We start from the raw sequence: 16,341 nt of genomic DNA on the forward strand, positions 1-16,341 counted from the left end.
GGAAAGGGTGAGGGGAGAGGAGGGCTGCTGACAAGTGCCAGCACTGCTGCCCACCCAGAGGTGCCCACCCTCCTGGAGCAGACCCAGAGCCCTGCATGGGCCCAGCCAGCATCAAGACTAACTACCAGCATCAAGACTAACTGGCTGCTCGCTTTACCACACACTGGCTAAGGGGGCTTTGCACTGAGAAATGCTGATGTTTTAAAATAACGGATTTGTGGGTCTAGGCATGAGGTTTAGAGGTAAAGCCCAGCTTTCTTGAGGACCTGGGTTCTATTTCCAGTACTGTAACAAATAAATGCTTATTGACTGTTTGATAGAACTATTAAAAAAAAAAAAAAAAAAAAAGGAATTTCAAGACCCTGAAATAAAGAGAAAGCCCCACCGTCAATGCTCTGGAAGGTACTATCTAATTTACATTTTCTATGGCAACCCTGCATGAACCAGAATATGCAATTATTAATAAGACAAACTCTAGCCATTCCACATGTGCAGTGATGGGGAAGTCCTTCTCAGTAATTACTAAACAGAGACGCCCAGCGGAGGCAGCCTGTCAAATGCTTCCTGAAGGGCAACTCAGCCCATGTGCTCTAGATAAATTACAAACAAAAATCTTTCCTAAGACACATCTGACTCTTTTTAAGTATACATGCCCACAGAACACATTCCAAACTGAATGGCAAGCATCTGGACAAGTCCCACTTAGGTTTCCTAATGATAAACTACAAACTACTAAGCCTGAATGTTAGTTAACATGTCAGTAACAACTGCATATGGTTAATTACCACTTGTACATAGCTAAAGATGATCACCTGTAGGTTGGTGATCACTGCAGCACACTTCATCCCGTTAAGAATGGACATACCTGCCAGGTGGTAGGTAGTGGCACATGCCTTTAATCCCGGCACTCAGGAGGCAGAGGCAGGTGGATCTACAGAGCAACACACACTGGATGCCCAGCAGTGACATGCTCCAATAACCAGGACAACCAAGTTTCAGAACCACAAACTGCCTGAGACATACTTTATTTCTTGTATGTGTGTGAGTATTTTGCCTGCATGTACATCTGTGCACCATGTGTGTAGCTTGCACCTGCAGACTTCAGAAGATTCCCTGGACCTGAAGTCATAGATGGGTTGTGGGCTGCCATGCGGGTACTGGAAACTGAGCCCAGGTCATCTGGAAGAGCAGCAGGTGCTCCTAACCACTGAGCCAACCCTCCAGCCCAAGTCACTCTTTCTTTTTACAAATTAAAAGTATCACTGGTGAATTCTACAAGCTATCCCCAGGCCATACTCTAGGACAAGGTCAGACAAGGTGGGTACCATTTGTCTCATGTATTCCTGCTCCAAGCTCAGGCAGCAGCAGCCCCAAGGTAACCAAGAGATCATGGAACACTAGAAACTGAGCCCAGGTCTTAGCCAGAGGGTCACCTGTCTTCTAAGGACATGTTTGAAGGAGCAAGTTCAAAAAGAATTAAATTAAATTCCACAGGTTGCATGTCTTTCTTTTTTTTGTTTTGTTTTGTTTTTTTCGAGACAGGGTTTCTCTGTGTAGTTTTGGTGCCTGTCCTGGATCTCGCTCTGTAGACCAGACTGGCCTTGAACTCACAGGGATCCACCTGGCTCTGCCTCCTGAGTGTTGGAATTAAAAGCGTGCGCCACCACCGCCTGGCCAGACTATGTTTTTTTGTTGTTGTTCTGTTTCGTTTTGTTTTGTTTTCTTAATTATTCCTGGGTGGTGGTGGCACATGCCTTTAATCCCAGGGCTTGGGAGGTACAAACAGGCAGATCTGAGTTTGAGGCCAGCCTGGACTACAGAGTGAGTTCCAGGAGAGCCAAGGCTACACAGAGAAATCCAGTCTCAAAACAACAACAAAAAGTACTGTATGTATTTAGAGAGTGTGTGTGTGTGTGCAAGCATAGACATCTTCAAGAGCATGTGTACAGAAGTCAGAGTATAATTTGCATGAGTTTTCTTCTTCTATTATGCGAGTCCCAAGGATAAAACTTAAGTCATCATCAGGCTTGGCAGCTAGCGTCTTTACCTAGTGAACCGTATTGCTGGCTCTAGAACACTACCTTAACTGAAGCTCAGTAGGTGACATTATTTATCTAGTTTGGCCCTGGAGCTACATTAACAGTAACAATATATCTACTAAAAACCCTTCTTTGAGGGGTTGGAGAGATGGCTCAGCAGTTAAGAGCATATACTGCTCTTCCAGAGGACCCGGGGTTCAATTCCCAGCACCCACATAGCAGCTCACAACTGTCTGTAACTCCAGTTCCAGGGGACAGGACACCCATGGCAAAACACAAATGCACAGAAAATGAAAATAAATACATTAAAAAAGAAGATTTTTTAAAAAAGAGCATGTACTGCTCTTGCAGAGGAGCTAAGTTGAGCTTTCAGAATTCACACTGAGTAATTCACAACCATCTCCAGGAGATCCTCTGGACTTTGTGGGCACCTGAACTCTCATGTGCACAAGACAGACAAACAGACAGACAGACAGACACAGACACACACACCCTACCTCTGAGCAGGAAGCAGCTATCCCCCACCTCCCCAAACTGCCCATAAGATGAAGGTGGTGGTGCATGCCTTTAATTTCAGCACTCAGGAGGCAGAGGCAGGTAGGATCTCTGTGAGTTCAAGGTCAGCCTGGTCTATAGAATGAAGGACAGCCAGGGGCTTCACAGAGAAGCCTTGTCTCAAAAAAAAAAAAAAAAAAAAAAAAAAAGAAGAAGAAGAAAGAAAGAAAGAAAAAGAAAAGAGATGGGACTGGAGAGATGGCTCAGTAGTTAAAAGCACCTGCTGCTCTTCTAGAGGACCTGAGTTCAATCCCCAGCACAGTCACAACTCTGTAACTCCAGTTCCAGGGGACCCGACACCCTCACACATACTTGCAGGCAAAACACCAATGCACCACATAAAATAAAAAAGAAAAGAAAAAGAAAGGAAGGCACAATGTCAAGTGTGACAGTATCTGTAATTCCAGCCTTAGGAGAATGAGGCAGGAGGATCAGAGTTGAAAAATCAGCCTATACTACATAGACAATTCCTATTAAAGGAATAAATAAATAAAAAGCCCAGTATGGTGGCACATGCCTTTGATCCTAGCACTCAAGAGGCAGAGGCAAGCAATTACTGGAAGTTCCAGGCCAGTCAGGTCTACACAGTAAGTTCCAGGCCATTTGGAAGTACATAGTGAGTCTCTGAGGGAAGTTAGAGATATGGATCAGTGGAAGAGGGCTGGCCCTTGGCTTCTCTCCCTAGTAACATACATATGAAAACAGCCATACTTACCCACATCCAACAAAAACAAAAAGAACCTCCAGCACCACATTCTCTATACTATGACAACAACTTCACTGGGTGCCAGATCCTCCAGTGTCAAGAGATCAGGCCTTCAAGACAGAGACTGACCTCACAGGCAGGAAGCAGCTACCCCCACAGTCCCAAACTGCCCAAAGGATCAAGGTAACACCTCTCAATACTATGTACCACCTCCCTCTGAACACCGAGTCTGACTTGGACTTTCTGTCTCTGTATTTCAAAATGAGACAACTGGGGCTGGAGAGACGGCTCAGTCAGTAAAATACTTGCCTTGCAACTATAAAGAACTGATTTTAAAAAAAAGAAAAGAAAAGAAAAAGAACTGATTTTGATCTCCAGAACTCTAAAAAAGAAAAAAAAAAAAAAAGGGTACAGTGGCACACGGTTGCAATCCCAGTGGCTGATAGGGAGGCAGAGACAGGTAGTCCCTGACGCTTGCTAGCAGACCATCAAGCCTAACTTACTTGACCAGCTCCAGGCCATGAGAGACTCTTTTTCAAAACAAAGTGAGGAACACAACACATGAGGCTGACCTATGGACTCCCATCTATGTATACACAAGAGTATGAGCACCCACAGACACTCTGCACTTGCATACATAAGCACACACACACATATACACGTGCGTAGAGACACACAAAGACATCTGTTCATAATTCCATTAGGAAACGTGTAAAATATAAACGAATCCAAACAAAACCCTGACTTACTAAAATATGAAAGTGTTACATAAATGACAATGTGCTAATAAAACAATTTTCCAGCTGGGCGGTGTCGGCACACGCCTTTAATACCAGCACTCAGGAGGCAGAGCCAGGTGGATCTCTGTGAGTTCGAGGCCAGCCTGGTCTACAGAGCGAGACTCAAGACAGGCACCAAAGCTACACAGAGAAACCCTGTCTCGGAGAAAAAAAAAAAAAAAAAAAATCCTACTTTTTTTTTTTTTTTAAATAATGAGCTGGGAGGGTAGCTCAGTAGTGGAGTCCTTGCGTAATATATGCAAGGCCATGGGTGTCATTTTATATCCAATACGTTATTAATAATAATAAAAAGTGAAATCATCTCACGAATCCTTCTCAGATTAACAGTTCTGCTCCCCTTCTTTAAAATACACAGGGAAGTGCTCGCTTCAGCAGCACACACACTAAAACTGGACCGATACAGCGAAGGTTGGCATGGCCCCTGAGCAAAGATATCACGCAAATTCATGAAACGTTCCGTATTTTTTGCGGTCGGGATGTAAAACAAAACAAAAAAATATGCAGGAGCAGCAAAAAAACACTCCATGCTTATATGTACGCAAGTGCTTGGCTGAAAAGCAACTGACCACACGAAACCGCTGTAAATCAGGTAAATGCCAAACACCGGCCAATTTTAAAGTAGAGCACGGGGCAGGATAAGGGTGGAAAGTAAATCAAAATCCGTTTGTATTACCTAAGACTTTCTCCAACAACACACCTAATCTTTCAGGGAACTAGCCTAAAAATGGGGAACCCCTCACACAGACACTCTGCTGAAAACCTGAGTAAAAATGAAGTTCCCCTCCACAGGTAGCAGATGTTAAAACGAACCAAGGAGCCAGCCTAGTGGCATACACCTTTAATTCCAGCACTTGGGGAGCCGAGGCAGGTGGATATCTGAGTTCAAGGCCAGCTTGGTCTACAGAGTTTTCCAGGACAGCCAGGGCTACATAGAGATCCTGTCTCAAAACAAAAACCAGGAACCTCAAGGACCTGTTGACCTGTCCTGGGGAGAGGCCAACAGCCACCCACTGGAGCACCACTTACTCGTCGCCGTCGGGACACAGGCCGGTGGCCTCATCATACTTGGAGCAGTACACGTCCGGGCTGTAGTTGAAGGTGCCATCCCGCCGTCGGAGCGGTCTGCGCCGACGCTGATTTAGGAAATGCCAATGGAAACAGGTGAACGGCCTGTGCTGGCTGCACTTATGCTGCAAAAACAGGGAGCACTGCTCTGTCCTAAACTCCTTTAGATACCTAAAAAGACAAACAGCGTTGCGGGCCGCAGCCGCCGCCGGCTGCAGGCCCCTGGGACGCGGCGGGGCAGGGTCCCAGACCCAAAGCCCCCCAAGTCCATCTGACTTCCACCGCCTGGTACCGTCCCCTTTCCGCGGGCACAGTCCCTGGACCCCAGGCGCCACTCCCCAACTCAGACACCAGGTAACTCCAAGTAGACTCTCCGCCCCCTGACCCCAAACACCATTTCCCAGTCCGCAGATAAGGTTCCCCAACTCGAGGCGCACACCTCCTCCCAGCGTGCCACCCCCAAGTCCGATCCCAGATAACTCTACACAACTAGACTCCATTCTCCGCCCCCTTCAACACAGTCCCTGACCCCAGGCGCCACCTCTCAATCTCCCGACCCGGTCTCCCGTCTCCCGCGCAACTCCCTTCTCGGGTTCCAGATGGACTGCAAGCTCCACCCGCCCACACCAAGCGCAACCCCTCTTCTGCGCCGCAGAAACGACCCCCAAGCTCACAGCCCAGGCGTCCATCCGACCCTAGGTGCGACTCCGCCTCCCACCCAGAGGCCACCCCAGACCCCGGGCGCCGCCTCTCAAGCTCAGGCGGCGACTGCCCGGGTTCGGATGGTCGCGCGTCCATCTCCAGCCCAGGCGCGGCCCTGAGCCCCAAACGCAGGCGCTGTTTCCAGACTCCGGCTTGGCGCCTAGTGTCGCGGGAGACCAGAAGCAAGCCCAGCCCCCAGGCCAGGGGTCACCGAAGACCCTGGGCACCACCTCTCCACCTTAGGCGGCGGCCCGCGCCCGGACGGCGTGACCCGCAAGGGCTGGCGGCGGGGGCGCGGGCGGGGCGCACCCTCATCGGCGACACCCGGGCCCGGGGCGCGCACGAGCCGCTCCCCTGCGCCGTGGCGTCCCGGAGGCCACGGGCCGGAGCCCAGGCACTGACCTGTAGTGGGTTGGCTTTTCGGTCTGCGGGGGGGACCCGCTCAGCGACGCCGCCGCCGCTTTCGAAACCGACGGCATTTTCAGTCAAAACAATGCAGCGCGCATGCGCCGCGCCGGCGCCCCCGGATCTCCCCCCGCACCGAGCCCCCTGCGCCCCCCGCCGCGCCGGCCACACCCCCGGGCACGCCGCGCCGGCCACGCCCCCGCCGACCCCTCGCCCACGCGCGCTGTGCGGCGGGGGCGGCACGCAGAACCTGCCGGCCCCCTACGGCAGCAAGTTATAGGCGCAAAGCAGGACACGCCCGTCGGTGTAGAGTCCCCTCGCTGGCCTCTGAGTCCAGGGCCATGGACCGGTGTTGGGACGCCAGGGCTGCCCGTGGGCACAAGCTTCTTTTAGCTAGAAAAGGTCTATAATTAGACTGTGGCGATGGTCACCACTTTATCAAAAAATTGTGAATTTCAGGATGGACCGAGTGTGAATTCTCTGTTGAGCTGCTTTTTAAAAAAAACATCGTGTAAAAGGTTGGCAGATGGGTGCATAGGATAAAGATGTACAGGGTGGTCAGGAATGAGTGAGCTGGGATCCACAGGGTGCTGGGCGCACGTTGGGGGCGGGGCTCAGCAGGTGCTAGGACGAATTCGCAAGGGAGAAGCCAGGGCTAGCATTCACTAGTATGTAACTGTGTGGCAGGAGACATCGTATATGCAAAGAAAAGTGACCACAACTCCTCAGCTGACAGCATGGTTCTCTGAGGGATAGTTTGAGCAGCAAGCTCTAAGACCACAGGTACTCTGAAAGGAAAGGCTGGAAAGCAGTTTATCCTCCTGCTTACAGAAAATAATCTGTCCCATTTCTAGGAACACCCATGTGAAATATGAACAAAAATAATATGGCCCAAGTATGTAAGCTACATTTTAAAATACGAAAAAGGTAAGATTATCACTTGCCAGTAGGATGACTTACTTCTTCATAGGACATTTTGTAGACAATTTGTTTGAAACTTTTGGTAGTTTGGTTTGGTTTTGGTGCTAGAGGCAGAACTCAGAGCCTCGTGAATGTTAGCCGAGCACTCTATCATTGAGTATTATCCCTAGCCCACAAACCCTGAAATTAACTTCTTTTAAAAAGGAAGGTGATGTGGTTGCACAAGTATGTAATCCTCACACTCAAGAGCTGGAGATAGTGAGTTCTAGGCCAGCCCTGGCTGTAAGAGACCCTGTCTGAGAAAAACAAAAAAAAACAAAAACCAGGAACATTGTCACTTCAAAATAGATCAAACAGAAGAACAAAGCAGGGAAGGACAGACAGGATCTACAGAGGAATAAACACATCTCAAAGATTGCTGAGGAGTGGGAAATGAAAACTCCATCACCTGTGGCACCCACATAAGTCTCTCTCTTTTTTTTTATTTTTTTGGTTTTTCGAGACAAGGTTTCTCTGTGTAGCTTTGTGCCTGTCCTGGATCTCACTCTGTAGACCAGGCTGGCCTTGAACTCACAGAGATTCGCCTGCCTCTGCCTCCTGAGTGTTGGTATTAAAGGCATGGGACACCACCGCCCGGCCAAGTCTCCTTTTTATTGAAGCTGTTATTCAAGGGCTGGAACTTAAAAACAAAAACAGGGTTTTCTCTGTGTAATAGCTCACATTTTGGAAGACTGCCCAAAACTACTGAGACCTTCCATTTTTAAGAGCTTACAAAAAGTAGCTGTTGGGGAAGGAGAGATGGCTCAGTCGTTAAAAGTACTGACTCCTCTTCCAGAGGACCCAAGGTCAATTCCCAGGACCCACGTGTTGGCTCACAGCCATTCATAACTCCAGTTCCAGGGGATCTGACACCCTCTTCTGACCTGCATGGGCACCAGGCAAGCATGTGGTGCACATACATGCATATATCATACACATAAAATAAATCTAACTTTTTTGCCAGGCGGTGGTGACACATACCTTTAATACCAGCACTCGGGAGGCAGAGGCAGGCGAATCTCTGTGAGTTCGAGGCCAGCCTGGTCTACAGAGCAAGATCCAGGACAGGCACCAAAACTACACAGAGAAACCCTGTCTCCAAAAAACAAAAAACAAAGAAAAAAAAATCTAATTTTTTAAGTGGCTGTTAGGTTAACTCCTTTTCCCTTGAAAGAACATATTTTATTTAATAATTTTCTTCTGCCCCACAGATTATCTATCTCTCATACATGCAGCAATCACTGGTGCTGGCTGATATTTGCAGGTCCTCTCCCTACCTGAGGTTTACTGGGCACTTACCAGGCTGAGCACCTTAGGAAAAACATAGGCTACAGCCACAGAATGAGTTCCAGGACAGTCAGGGTTTCTCTGTAACCCTGTCTTAAAATTCAAAAACAAACAAAAGCAAAAAACACCAAGCAGATGTGTAGTAAGTGTGCCCACTGTCCCAAACAGATGTGTAGTAAGTGTGCCCACTGTCCCAAACAGATGTGTAGTAAGTGTGCCCACTGTCCCAAACACCCAAAGTTCTCCTTTTGCTCATGCGTTCAAGTACCCACATCACTGGGGAGAAGTGATCTGCCTGGGAGCACCGTGGACCTGCTGCATGGAATGTGAGTTTTTTGAGTATTTATTATGTGTGTGTGTGTGTGTGTGTGCTCTATCTGCACCTTTACACCAGAAGAGGGCATTAGATCCTACTATAGATGGTTGTGAGCCACCATGTAGGTGCTGGAAATTGAATTCAGGACCTCTGGAAGAGCAGTCAGTGCTCTTAACCACTGAGCCATCTCTCCAGCCCCTGGCATTTCCCCCCCTCCCCCCAAACCAATTCTATGTGAGCTGGGAATAGAGCTCAGTGGTAGGTTGGCATGCTAGATTCCTGGGTTCAACCCCCAACACTGTTAAAAAAAAAAAAAGACAGAAACAAAAACCCACTGGGTCATTGAAAAGTAAGTTTGCTTTTTGAGACAGGGTCTCCCTATGGAGCCCAGGCAGACCTCAAACTTAGGATCCTCCTGCCTCAGTCTTCTAAGTGATGAGATTACAGGCATTCACTACTGGCAAGCACTTACTTTTTGTTTTGCTTTGTTTTAAGTTCTCAAGTGGGAGAGAAGAGGAAAAAAAAACAGAAAAGGTTAGCTGTTGGCCTAGAAAATTGCTCCTTTTAAAAATAAGATGCCATAGGTCCTGCTGCCCACCTTTTTTTTTTTTTTTTTAAAGATTTATTTATTTACTTATACAGCATGTATGACTGCAGGCCAGAAGAGGGCACCAGATCTCATTACAGATGGTAGTGAGCCACCATGTGGTTGCTGGCTGAAAGAGAAATCAGTGCTCTTAACCGCTGAGCCACCTCTCCAGCCCCCCCTGCTGCCCACCTTTAATCCCATCACTGGAGAGCTGGAGGCAGAGGCAGACAGATCTCGGTCTGTGGTGAGGCTGGTCTACACAGCCAGTTCCAGGCCAGTCAGACCTATATAGGGAAGACTCTGTCTCAAAAAAACAAAACAAACGAACAACAACGACCACTACGACAACAAAAAACCACTTGATGCAAGGGGAGGGGAGAATTGTGTTCATTAGACTTTACAAATGTATTTTGCATCTGTTAGTATTTAAAGTAGCTTCAACTGATGTTGTACACACCATGGCACAGTACAAAGTGCAAACCTTCTGCAGTTATTCTGTCTCAGAAAGCAAAAGAGCTGCAGGGAACATCCCCACCAGAACTGCTCTGGAAACATGATTAGGCTGTACAAACACATCACAAATTCAACAGCACACGGTGCAGCCAAAACCTTCTCTATGAACCTCAAAAGTCCTTTGGACGTAATCACTGGGCACTGGTGTCCTGGCAAGGATCAGATTTCGAGCCTCCAATTCCGTGCTGTGTTCTCGCGTCTCAGCGCCAAAAGTCCTTTTAAAGCATCGAAGACGCATACAGAATCAGGTCAGAAATCGCCAAACTCGACAACCAAACAGAAGGACGGCGGCCTGTTTTCTTCCTCAGCAGGAACCCTGTTACGTTCTAGCTCCGTAAAAAAACCGGAGCTTCAGGCTCCTCCGGACGACCGTCCGGCTCGTCCTCGTCCTCCTCGTCCTCCTCTCCCAACACCTGTCTCAACCACTGGTCCGTGCTAGTCTCCTGCCTTAGATAGCACCAGAGGATCAGAATCGTGAGGGTGAGGGTGATCGGCAGCACTTTCCACACGGGCCGCTGCTGCTCCTTCCCCAGGGAATGCTCCACCGTCCAGCGGGTTGGGGTGGCTTTGCTGGAGGAAAACTGGATGGGGAGGTTGGGGTCGTCTTTCTCCTCTTCGCTGTCGGTAGGCTGGGCTGGAGACCCGCCATGGGGCGGCGGGTGCAGGCTTCGCGAAGCCCAGCCCAGAAGCCGCAGAGCCCGGACCGCTCTGGAAGAGAGTCAGCAGTCAGCGTCCCGCCGCCACGGCCGCCTCCCGCCCTAGCCCACCTGCACCTCACAGCGCTCACCCCGCACCCCGGGAACACAGGACACCACTCATAGCGACCTCGGCTCGCACTCGGCGGCGCACTGCGCTTTCGTGCCTTCCGGCGCACAAACCCGGAAGTCGGGGTTCACATCCACTATCTCTCACGACTACAGAACGTGTGTCCAGCCGCGCGGCGGAAATGACGCGCTTCCTCCCTCGAGCTCTTCCGTCTCGGGTTCCGCCCCGGTGGCCTGATGGCTTTCGTGTATGTCTGTTTCTCAGTCTCTCCGTGGAGACTTGAGCCGGCGGGGCGGCTCCGAGAAGAGCTTGGCTGGGGAGCTGTTCAGTCTGATGCCCGAGACGCGCACAGACTTGAGAACCCTTGCTGTCTTCTTTTCAGGACCATCATCCCGGAGGGACTTGGTGTCTTTTCTTCCGAAGCGCGTCTTCCATTCTTAGCGCTCTATCCAGGATCTCAGCCTCTTGCTTGGCCAGTGTCTCAGCTGCCAGCTACGTCCACCTCAGTTATGCCCTCAGGCCCGAAGGTGGGAAGCCTTCGCATCGTAGACGCCGCATGGCCAGGTCCCCAGAATCCCTTTGCCCTCAGGGAGAATGGAAATGGCTCTGTAGGGGATGTCCAGACCCTGGATAACTTACCAGCCTACAGGGAGGCGATTCTGGAATTAAAACTCCGTACCTCACCCGGCGTTTTGAGCTGGGAGCTGATTGAGGCTCAATGCATCTTCAGAATCAGCCCTAGCCAGGCAAGCCTGTAATCGCCACACCGGAGGTAGAGACAAGAGGATCGCTGGTTCCAGGCCAGCTTGGACTATATAGCTAGAACACCAACCTGATATAAAATACAAAATCAAAAAACAGGATCAGCCCTGACAGTATCTTCTGTGTACCTATGCTACATAGAAACTGCCATGAGTTATATCACACCTGGGCGTAGTAACGCGCCCACTAATGACAGTCACTCTGGATTTGTTCTTGATCTATAAACCAGTCACACACAAAAAAAATATGAACACCTCCCTCTCTGTCTCATGGGTCAGACAGCTGTTAGTCCCAGAAACCTAGGATCCTTTCTGGGCAAGCAGAGTCCCCATGCTTCTGTTTTGCTCAGGGGATAGTGTCTGAAGGCACCAGAGCATGGGAAGGGAGAAGTTAGGCAGGAAGATGACCTTTCAGCCGGTGACTGGTAGTGAGGTAGACATTCCTGCTGGGGGAAGCCCAGTCTTACACAGCGAGACAACCCCTCACAGTGCAGCAACCTGGCTCCTGAAGACATGAAGTTCACCTCCAAACACTCAGCCCCACTGACCTGTCTTCCCTTGAAACTTCTCTGCTGCAGAGCTGAACTTAAACTTCTCCCCACCCAGGGAAATAGAGACCTGAAGTACGTTAGATCCAGAATCTCGCAGGGAAATGTGTACCTGTTCCAATTGCAGGCTTACTGGGCAACCTGTAAACTCACCTGCTTTGTTCCCTCCAAGTGCAGAAGGCTGGGACCTTGGGACCTGGTTTTTGCCTGGTTTTCCCCTTTGCTCACGGTCTCCCTCCTGGGGCAGCACACTCAGTCTGTCATCGTGAAGGTGACCTTAGCTTTTGGCTACTTACTGTTTTGTGGGCAAAAGAGGGTCCTGGGAGCTGTAATCTACCCCAGGATGAAACAGAATCAGCAGCCTCCTTGTGCCCTGGAGTATGCTGTGCTCCTGTGCCCATTTAATAGTGGCAAAAGCCTCACACTCATGTTCTTGCCCCAGGCACTCACCGTGTTAGAGCAGGAGGAATACTAGAGATGTTGGAGCCCAGCAACACCTGTGAGTCCTCCCCATGCTGAGAGGCCCAACCCCGGACCCTGGCTAAGAGCTGCTATGTCAACAGAGGCACCTGTCTGCCCAGCTCCTCCTCCCTGCGCCCTGCCCCACCTGTTCCATCACAGAACCCCACGCTACTACACCAGTCTCTTGGCAAGGACCTAGCAGCACCTAGGGCCTTAACTATAGGTAATGTGCAAGCTGGGGGGTGGGAGGGTGGGCTGGCTTCCTGAAGGAGGTAGAGCTCTTGAGGCCCTAAGGTGTGAAGGGAGCCAGGCTCCTGGACAGGACTCTAGGGAAACCAGACACAAGCTGCCCAGGACAGGCCATGGGACCATCAAGGAGGTGAAGCAAGAGTTAGTTTCACCCTGGGGTGGGCCAGCCTCTGACAATGACCAGTGAGCCCATCTCAGTCTCAAGGACTGTCTCAGATCAGAGACAGAAATAGACAACTTAGGGCTGGGGGGGGGGGCAGCACATCTGTAAAGTGACCACCATGAAAGCGTGAGGACCTGAGTTAGAGCCTCACCAGCCACACGGAAGTTCTTTGTAAGCCGGGTGGTGGCGGCGAACACCTTTAGTCCAGACCATCAGGAATACATCCTCCTTTGGTTGTTGTTTTTCAAGACAGGGCTTCTTTGTGTAGCCCTGGCTGTCCTAGAACTAGCTCTGTAGACCAAGCTGGACTCAAACTCACAGAAATCCTCCTGCCTCTGCCTCCCAAGTGCTAGGATTAAAGGCCTGTGCCACCACCGCCTGGCCTATATCCTCTTTTTTAATTTAATTTAAGCCAGAAGGGGTGGCACACACCTTTAACTCCAGCACTCATGAGGCAGAGGCAGGTGGATTACTGAGTTCGAGGCCAGCCTGGTCTACAGAGCTAGTTCCAGGACAGCCAGGGCTACACAGAGAACCCCGCCTTTGGGAAAAAAATGTCTATTTTATGCGTATATGTTTTGCAATGAATATATGTATGTACACTGTATGTGTGCTTGGTGCCCATGGAGGCCAGAAGAGGGTGCTGGATCCCCTGAAACTGTAGTTAGGGATGGTTGTGAGCCACCATGTGGTTGCTGGGAACAGAACCTAGGTCCTCTGCAAGAGCAGCCAGTGCTCTGAACTGCTGTGCCATCTCTGCAGCCCCACATGTCCCTTGTTCTAAGTCACCAAGTTTATGGCGCTCAGTCACAGAACTCCAGCAACTGATATAGACACCACCTTAGCATCACTTTGCTCCTGAAGGCATCTGGTCCAGGGCAGTGCCCTGTGTCCTTGGACCCCATTCCTTAGCCACCTGCTTCTGGACCAACCATCCTTCAACAAACATTTTTGGAGGAATCACTCTTTCTAGCAGGTTCTGCTACAGGAGCCTGGCCAGGAAGCTGGAGAAGCAGCAGCCCTGTAGTAGAAGCTCCAAGATGTGATATGCCACCATACTGTATATGGAGCCTTTGCCTCGCCCCTCAGGGATGTAAACCAACACCTCAGCCGTCATTATTGCAAAGCACACAGAGAAACTTCATAGGAAGCCTAATGTCTCTCTAATGGGGAGGCAGAGGCGGCAGCCGTCACCGTGCTTAATGGCAGGGTAATTTATTGTAGCTCCACTTAAGAGCTGACATATTGGAGCTATTGATTTTCCCAGGAAAATAGATACCAGGTGCCTGGGGGCAGGCAGGTCTGTGTCTCTGTAAGAGCAGAGTCCTGCTCTCCCAGGGTCTGAGGCCTGACAGTGGGTGGGGGCTGGCGGGGCAGGGGACAGCGGGCAAAGAGACTTGCTGGGCCCAACCCAAACCATTGCCCAGTTAGGAGCAGATGCTAGGACATATGCTTCAGCCCCTGCCTCCTCCAGGGTCTTGAAATGGCAGGTGACAAAGCCAGGGTGACGGGCTCGGATGGGCCTTACCCACCCACTAACTGCCAGCTAGACATACGAGGCAACCGTTCTAGGAAAGTGTGTGTCTCCACTGACCCAGAGTCCTCCAACCAAGCCTTACCAGACAAAAGCTGGAGTTCAGTCTCTACCTGCAGGACACCTAGTCTGCCGTGAACATGGCTGAAAACGCGTCGGGGGGTGGAAAGTGGCGGGCTGACTCCCTAACCACACTCTTTAAGTCTCCGGGTCTCCCCTCCACCGACACTCTCAGTCTGCCCCTGTAAGATCCCCGTTCCTTTCGCTTGGACTCTGGCTTACTCTCTCAGGTCTCCCGGCCCCATGCCGGCCCCATAGGCCCCTCTTAGGCTTCTCTTCCCAGACGGCTGTCTGCTCTGGTTCTCCCCATTTTAGAATCTTCCATCCTAGCTTGTGGCTTTCCCCACAGTGTCTTGCCAGGCAGTGAAGAGCGTCAGAATTACTCCAGGATAAGGACAAGATCCTGTCAGTGGACAGCCTTCTCTCAGCCAGCACCAGTGAGCATCTCTGCACCTGGTCAGGTCAGGTTGTCCAAGGTGTCAAAGTCCTCCACCCATGGTCACATGCCTGGGTCAGACAAGAGGGGGAGGAAGGGGTGGGGGTGGGATGGGGTATGGTAAAACCCCAAGCCCTGGGGAGGAGGCAGCCCTGGGGAGGGACCTCCCATGCCCTCCTTCTGCAGGAGAGGGTCTCTGCACACATAGGAAACAGCTGAGGCTCTGGTGTTCTTTGGTTTCCTTGCATGTGTGCTTGTATGTATGATATGTATGTGCATGTGTCGTGGGGTGTGCATGTATGTGGAAGAGCACTTGTGAATGTGTGTATACATGTATGTGGAGGCCAGAGGACAACTTTCGGTGTGGTTTTCTCAGGTGCTGTTTACTTTTTTATTTATTTTTATTTTTTTATTTTTCGAGACAGAGTCTCTTTAGGTAACTCTGGCTTGTCCTGGAACTCACTCTGTAGACCAGGCTGGCCATGAACTCACAAAGATCTGCCTGGCTTTGCCTCCCAAGTGCTGGAATTAAAGTCTTGTGCCACCATACTCAGCCTTACCTTTTTATTTTCTGACAGTCCCATGCTGGTTTGAAACTCAAGAAGGCGAGGTTAGCTGGATCCCAGGGTCCTCCTGACTCTGCCTCCCCAGGGCTAAGATTACAGTCATGGACCACCACAGCCATTGTTTGGCTCTGGAGTTCTCTCTCTTTTCTCTCTCCTCTCTCTCTCTCTCTCTCTCTCTCTCTCTCTCTCTCTCTCTCTCTCTCTCTTCGAGACAGGCTTTCTCTGTGTAGCTTTGTGCCTTTCCTGGAACTCGTTTTGGAGACCAGGCTGGCCTCGCACTCACAGAGATCCGCCTGGCTCTGCCTTCCGAGTGCTGGGATTAAAGGCGTGCGCCACCACTGCCTGGCCTTCTTTTTTCTTTTTTTTTTTTTTTTTTTTTTTTTTGAAACAGGGTTTCTCTGTGTAGTCCTGGCTGTCCTGGAACTCATTCTTTAGAGCAGGCTGGTCTTGAACTCAGAGAGATCAACCTGTCTCTGCCTCCCAAGTGCTGGGATTAAAAGTGTGTGCCACCCGATTTCTCAGAAAATTGGGTATTGATCTACCTCAAGACTCAGCCATACCACTCTTGGGCATATACCCAAGAAATGCTCAATCATACCACAAAGATACATGCTCAACTATGTTCATAGCAGCACTATTTGTAATAGCCAGAACCTGGAAACAACCTAGATGCCCCTCAACTGAAGAATGGATTAAGAAAATGTGGTACATGATCACAATGGAGTACTACTCAGCAGAGAAAAACAATGACAGCATGAAATTTGCAGGCAAATAGATGGAACTAGAAAATATCATCCTGAGTGAGGTAACCCAAACCCAGAAGGACAAACATGGTATGTACTCACTCATAAGTGGATTCT

General features: G+C 50.0%; 2 protein-coding genes and 1 non-coding gene across 4 annotated transcripts in view; 1 reads left to right on the plus strand and 2 right to left on the minus strand.

Annotated features, from left to right (window-relative positions):
* Nucleotides 1–6,371, minus strand: part of Unkl (unk like zinc finger) — a 47,795-nt gene extending 41,424 nt beyond the window's left edge. For both annotated transcript variants that reach the window (XM_059270300.1, XM_059270299.1), the window contains exons 1-2: nucleotides 6,270–6,371; nucleotides 5,127–5,336 (exon numbers count right to left, since the gene is read on the minus strand). In XM_059270300.1, the coding sequence (XP_059126283.1) occupies nucleotides 5,127–5,336; nucleotides 6,270–6,346 (287 nt within the window). In that variant the 5' untranslated portion in view covers nucleotides 6,347–6,371. The remainder of the gene's footprint in view (nucleotides 1–5,126; nucleotides 5,337–6,269) is intronic.
* On the plus strand, nucleotides 4,460–4,566 carry LOC131918094 (U6 spliceosomal RNA). The gene has a single exon (XR_009380843.1). It is a non-coding gene; the product is annotated as a U6 spliceosomal RNA (small nuclear RNA).
* Nucleotides 6,372–9,571: 3,200 nt separating the features above from the next.
* LOC131915943 (ubiquinol-cytochrome-c reductase complex assembly factor 4) lies at nucleotides 9,572–10,843 on the minus strand. Its single transcript, XM_059269247.1, has 2 exons — nucleotides 10,725–10,843; nucleotides 9,572–10,645 (listed from the first exon to the last, which is right to left on the minus strand). The coding sequence occupies exons 1-2, from the start codon at nucleotides 10,754–10,756 to the stop codon at nucleotides 10,264–10,266; spliced, it is 414 nt and encodes a 137-aa protein (XP_059125230.1). The 5' UTR covers nucleotides 10,757–10,843; the 3' UTR covers nucleotides 9,572–10,263.
* Between the last annotated feature and the right edge of the window lie 5,498 nt (nucleotides 10,844–16,341).

Source organism: Peromyscus eremicus, chromosome 8a (genome assembly GCF_949786415.1).
Source record: "Peromyscus eremicus chromosome 8a, PerEre_H2_v1, whole genome shotgun sequence".
NCBI classification, from domain to species: domain Eukaryota; kingdom Metazoa; phylum Chordata; class Mammalia; order Rodentia; family Cricetidae; genus Peromyscus; species Peromyscus eremicus.